Source organism: Rhinopithecus bieti, unplaced genomic scaffold, assembly GCF_001698545.2.
Source record: "Rhinopithecus bieti isolate Rb0 unplaced genomic scaffold, ASM169854v2 scaffold_7681, whole genome shotgun sequence".
Taxonomy (NCBI): domain Eukaryota; kingdom Metazoa; phylum Chordata; class Mammalia; order Primates; family Cercopithecidae; genus Rhinopithecus; species Rhinopithecus bieti.
This window is the reverse complement of record NW_016806571.1, coordinates 2,877,976-2,883,450: the sequence shown is the minus strand read 5'-3', so window position 1 is coordinate 2,883,450 and position 5,475 is coordinate 2,877,976. Positions and strand designations below refer to the sequence as shown.

At 48.8% G+C, this 5,475-nt stretch overlaps 1 protein-coding gene across 1 annotated transcript; it reads left to right on the top strand.

Moving 5' to 3' along the window:
- Positions 1–2,271: 2,271 nt before the first annotated feature.
- Positions 2,272–2,828, top strand: LOC108532774 (non-histone chromosomal protein HMG-14-like). The gene is given in 1 exon segment (XM_017877050.1): positions 2,272–2,828. A coding segment is annotated over 1 exon segment (300 nt). The 3' UTR covers positions 2,572–2,828.
- The last annotated feature ends 2,647 nt before the right edge of the window (positions 2,829–5,475 follow it).

Here is a 5,475-nt window from a genome sequence, read left to right as displayed (position 1 = left end):
GATCTTGGCTCGCTGCAACCTCCGCCTCCTGGGTTCAAGCAGTTCTCCTACCTCAGCCTCCTGAGCAGCTGGGATTACAGGTGCCAGCCACCACACCCAACTAATTTTTGTATTTTTAGTAGAGATGGAGTTTCACCATATTAGCCAGACTGGTCTCGAACTCCTGACCTCAAGTGATCCTCTTGCCTTGGCTTCCCAAAGTACTAGGATTACAGGCGTGAGCCACCATGTCCAGCCGAAAACACCATTTTTTAATGACTGCATACTACTCCATCCAGAAATATTCCATGATTTATTTAATCCATTTCCTTATCCTGGACATTTCCAGTATTACCCTGTCCTTGGAAAGTGCTATTATTATTGTTATTATTTTTCTATTTATTATTTATTTGCTTATTTAGAAACAGGGTCTCTCTCTGTCACCCAGGCTGGAGTGCACTGGCGCGTTCTCGGCTCACTGCAGTTTCCACTTCCCATGCTCAGGCGATCCTCCCACCTAAGCCACCTTAGTAGCTGGGACCACAGATGCGCATCACCACGCCCGGGTAATTTTAAAAAATAAAAATATAGGCCGGGCATAGTGGCTCACGCCTGTGATCCCATCACTTTGGGAGGCCGAGGCGGGCGGATCACTTGAGGTTGGGGGTTCGAGACCATCCTGACCAACATGGAGAAACCCCGTCTCTACTAAAAATACAAAATTAGATGGGCATTGTGGCGCATGCCTGTAATCCTAGCTACTCAGGAGGCTGAGGCAGGAGGGTCGCTTGAACCTGGGAAGCGGATGTTGCGGTGAGCTGAGATCGCGCCATTGCACTGCAGCCTGGGCAATAAGATTGAAACTCCGTCTCAAAAAATAAAAAATAAAAATAAATAAAACAAAAAATATTTTAAGAGATGGAGGGCTCCACATGTTGGTCAGGCTGGTCTCGAACTTCCGGGCTCACTCTTGGACTCAAGCCATCCTCCCACCTCGTCCTCCAAAAGTGCTGGGATTACAGGAGTGAGCCACCGCGCCCGCCGGCTCAATTGTTACCGATGCTGCATTGAGTGCGTGTTCCTTCACTCATCGAAATACATTTACATATATTTTGTAAAAAACAAAACGACCCCGCCTCGCGGAGTTAGGAAAAAAGCAGCCGGGAGCGGAGGGTGGGAGGGTGCGGCGGGCTGGGGTTCCGCAGCGTAGCTGGGTGCGGGTCCTGAACCGGCGCAGAGGCCTTCCCACGGGGCCGGGCACCCCGGGCTGGCGGCGGAATGGGCCTGGGGCCCGCAGGTCCCCAGCGTCCCGCCCCAAGGCATGCGCGCGCACCGCCCTTCCCGAGCCGGGTGCCTGGGGCGCGTGGCCGCGGTTTCCTCCCCAGCTGCCCGAGGGGCTTCCGGGGACACAGGAAGGTCCCGCCCCGTCCGGGCGGGGCCAGCGCACCGACGTGGCGCCCTCCGCGGCTCTGCTTGCCGGGGACGGCCCGGTGACCTGCACACACCCCTGCCTGCAAGCTGCGCGCGGTCGAGCCGGGCCGTTCTGCTGGGCGACCGGGCCTTATCGTTTTTTAGGATAAATGTCTCGGGCGTATTTCGGGTCGAGGGGCTCGGGTCCCTTATTAGTAAAATTTGCCCCAAGAAGGCTGAGCGCTCTTCTCCTCGCCGAGCCAGAGGACGACTGCTGGAAGGGCTCACCTTTACCTGGAGTCCCTTGGGTGTCTCTCGGAGTTCTCAGAGGAAGAACTTTCGGATGAAGTCGCTTGTGGTGGTGGGGTGGGCCTCGGGCGGTCGCCAGGGGCGGGAGTCTAATGATGAGGGGCCCCAGAGGGTTTGGGTGGCAACCTCCGGTAACCTTTGGCGCTAGGAGGTTTTGTTGTTGGTGTTGTTGTTGAACTACTGTAGTAGGAGTGTAATCAATAAGTAGTAGGAGCATAATCAATGCTGTATATGCTGGTGTTGGTGGTGGTGCTGGGTTGGGATGTATACAGGGTCATCCTGGCCCACAGCCTCCTCCCAGGGTAGACTGAAGCTGCAAGGGCCTTCTATTTGTGCGTTTTCTCCGTGTCAGTCCTCAACACTGAATCTCTAGCTTCACTGCATCAGAGGGGCCTGGAGGAGCCTCCTCTAGGTTTGCAGCCTCAAGGGGCTCTGGTAGGATCCCTCGCTGGTGGAGAAGTGGATATAAGAATAGGAGGGAGGAGTGGCAGCGGCCAGGCAGCCCAGTTTCGCGAAGGCTCTTGGCGCGCCGCGGCCCGCAGGCACCCAGCACGCGCCTTCCCCGCCGCCAGGATGCCTAAGAGGAAGGTCAGCTCCGCAGAAGGGGCCGCCAAGGAAGAGCCCAAGAGGAGATCGGCGCGGTTGTCAGCTAAACCTCCTGCAAAAGTGGAAGCGAAGCCGAAAAAGGCAGCAGCGAAGGATAAATCTTCAGACAAAAAAGTGCAAACAAAAGGGAAAAGGGGAGCAAAGGGAAAACAGGCTTAAGTGGCTAACCAAGAAACTAAAGATTTACCTGCAGAAAACCGGGAAACGAAAACTGAGGAGAGTCCAGCCTCTGATGAAGCAGGAGAGAAAGAAGCCAAGTCTGATTAGTACATACACCATGTCTTACCAGTGGTCCCTGTCTCCCTTCTTGTGCAATCCAGAGGAATCTTTTTTTCAACTATTTTGTAAATGCAAGTTTTTTAGTAGCTCTAGAAACATTTTTAAGAAGGAGGGAATCCCACCTCATCCCATTTTTTAAGTGTAAATGCTTTTTTTTTAAGAGGTGAAATCATTTGCTGGTTGTTTATTTTTTGGTACAACCAGAAAATAGTGTGGGATGTTGAATTATGGGAGGCTTTGACTGTCTCGGGTGTCAGCTTAACATTCCATAGATGGGGGGTTAGATTTTATATCCTAGAATACAAAGCGTATTAAATGGCAGTATGGAGTCAGTCCTGCATTTAATGTCTTGAACATTTTATTTTACTTCTATTCTCATGTTTTTTAGTAGAATTGTTTCCTCAAGAAAACCACTCCTTGATCATGGCGCTTCCTGTCAGAATTGTGTGCACTCTATAACATCTTTGGTTATGGTAGTCCTGTTTTCCTAATAACTTTTACTGTGCTGTGAAAGATTACAGATTTGAATATGTAGTGTACATGCTATTCAGTTGTGAACTGGTGGGCCATATGTAACAGCTGACCAACATGTGAAGAAACTGGTACTTGATAACCTCTTAAGGAAAATTTGCTTCCAAATTTTAAGCTGGAAAGTCACTGGAATAACTTTAAAAAAGAATTACAATACATGGCTTTTTAGAATTTCATTACATATGTTAAGAATTGTGTACAAATTGAAATGTCTGTACTGATCCTCAACCAATGAAATCTCAATTATGAAAATAAAATAAAAAAAAAAAGAATAGGAGGGATTGCACACCCTGCCTTGCTGCTGAGGAGGGGTGTTTCCTTCTCTTCTTGGGTAGGCTTGGCCAAGATCAAGGTCATTTTTGCCTATGCTGGGGAGGAGGGCAGGCGGTGGGTCACCCTTTTTGAGTGTGCTCAAGGCGTTAATAGGTCCCCAGAGGAAGCAGTCCCGCTCTGAGCCAAATTCCACCGTTCCCCTCCTGAATCAAGTCAGTGGCCAGCCTGAGTGGGAAGCAGAGTGGGCTGCTGTGTCCAGACAGGGGGTTGGCCTCATTCCCTGCAGTTCTGAGGAGCCAGGGACACCTGCGGACCTGGGCGAAGTTCATTTGGGCTCCTTGCACCCGTTAAGAATGGCGAATGAAGAGAGTCCTGGGCTCACCTGTACTTAACTGGCTCTGTGATTCCCCTCTTAATGGGCCAGTCACTTGACCTCTCTGAGCTGTGGATTATTCACCTGCAGTGGGTGAACATTCTGCCTTAACCAACTTTTCAAAGAGTGGCTATGGGAAGGCACATAAGGCAGTGCTTATAGAAGGCCCTGGTGGGGCCAGGCGCAGTGTAATCCAAACACTTTTGGAGGCCAAGGCACGTGGATCACTTGAGGTCAGGAGTTGGAGACCAGCCTGGCCAGCAGCTCTGCCAGTCTCTGCTAAAAAAACAAAAAAATTAGCTGGGCATGGTGGCACACGACTGTAATCCCATTTACTCAGGAGGCCGAGATAGGAGAATTGCTTGAACCTAGGAGGCAGAGGTTGCAGTGAGCCGAGATCATGCCGCTGCACTCCAGCCTGGGCAAGAGAGTGAGGTTCTGTCTAAAAAAAAAAAGAAAGAAAGAAGCTGCTGGTCAGCTGAGAGCCTACTCCAGGGCCAATCTGTCCTGTCTCAGGGACTGGCCTCCCTTAGATTCTGACTGCAAGGCCAGAGACTTAGAAATGATTTCTCTCTGTCTCCCTATNTCTCCCTTCTTGTACAATCCAGAGGAATATTTTTATCAACTATTTTGTAAATGCAAGTTTTTTAGTAGCTCTAGAAACATTTTTAAGAAGGAGGGAATCCCACCTCATCCCATTTTTTAAGTGTAAATGCTTTTTTTTTAAGAGGTGAAATCATTTGCTGGTTGTTTATTTTTTGGTACAACCAGAAAATAGTGTGGGATGTTGAATTATGGGAGGCTTTGACTGTCTCGGGTGTCAGCTTAACATTCCATAGATGGGGGGTTAGATTTTATATCCTAGAATACAAAGCGTATTAAATGGCAGTATGGAGTCAGTCCTGCATTTAATGTCTTGAACATTTTATTTTACTTCTATTCTCATGTTTTTTAGTAGAATTGTTTCCTCAAGAAAACCACTCCTTGATCATGGCGCTTCCTGTCAGAATTGTGTGCACTCTATAACATCTTTGGTTATGGTAGTCCTGTTTTCCTAATAACTTTTACTGTGCTGTGAAAGATTACAGATTTGAATATGTAGTGTACATGCTATTCAGTTGTGAACTGGTGGGCCATATGTAACAGCTGACCAACATGTGAAGAAACTGGTACTTGATAGCCTCTTAAGGAAAATTTGCTTCCAAATTTTAAGCTGGAAAGTCACTGGAATAACTTTAAAAAAGAATTACAATACATGGCTTTTAGAATTTCATTACATATGTTAAGAATTGTGTACAAATTGAAATGTCTGTACTGATCCTCAACCAATGAAATCTCAATTATGAAAATAAAATAAAAAAAAAAAGAATAGGAGGGATTGCACACCCTGCCTTGCTGCTGAGGAGGGGTGTTTCCTTCTCTTCTTGGGTAGGCTTGGCCAAGATCAAGGTCATTTTGCCTATGCTGGGGAGGAGGGCAGGCGGTGGGTCACCCTTTTGAGTGTGCTCAAGGCGTTAATAGGTCCCCAGAGGAAGCAGTCCCGCTCTGAGCCAAATTCCACCGTTCCCCTCCTGAATCAAGTCAGTGGCCAGCCTGAGTGGGAAGCAGAGTGGGCTGCTGTGTCCAGACAGGGGTTGGCCTCATTCCCTGCAGTTCTGAGGAGCCAGGGACACCTGCGGACCTGGGCGAAGTTCATTTGGGCTCCTTGCACCCGT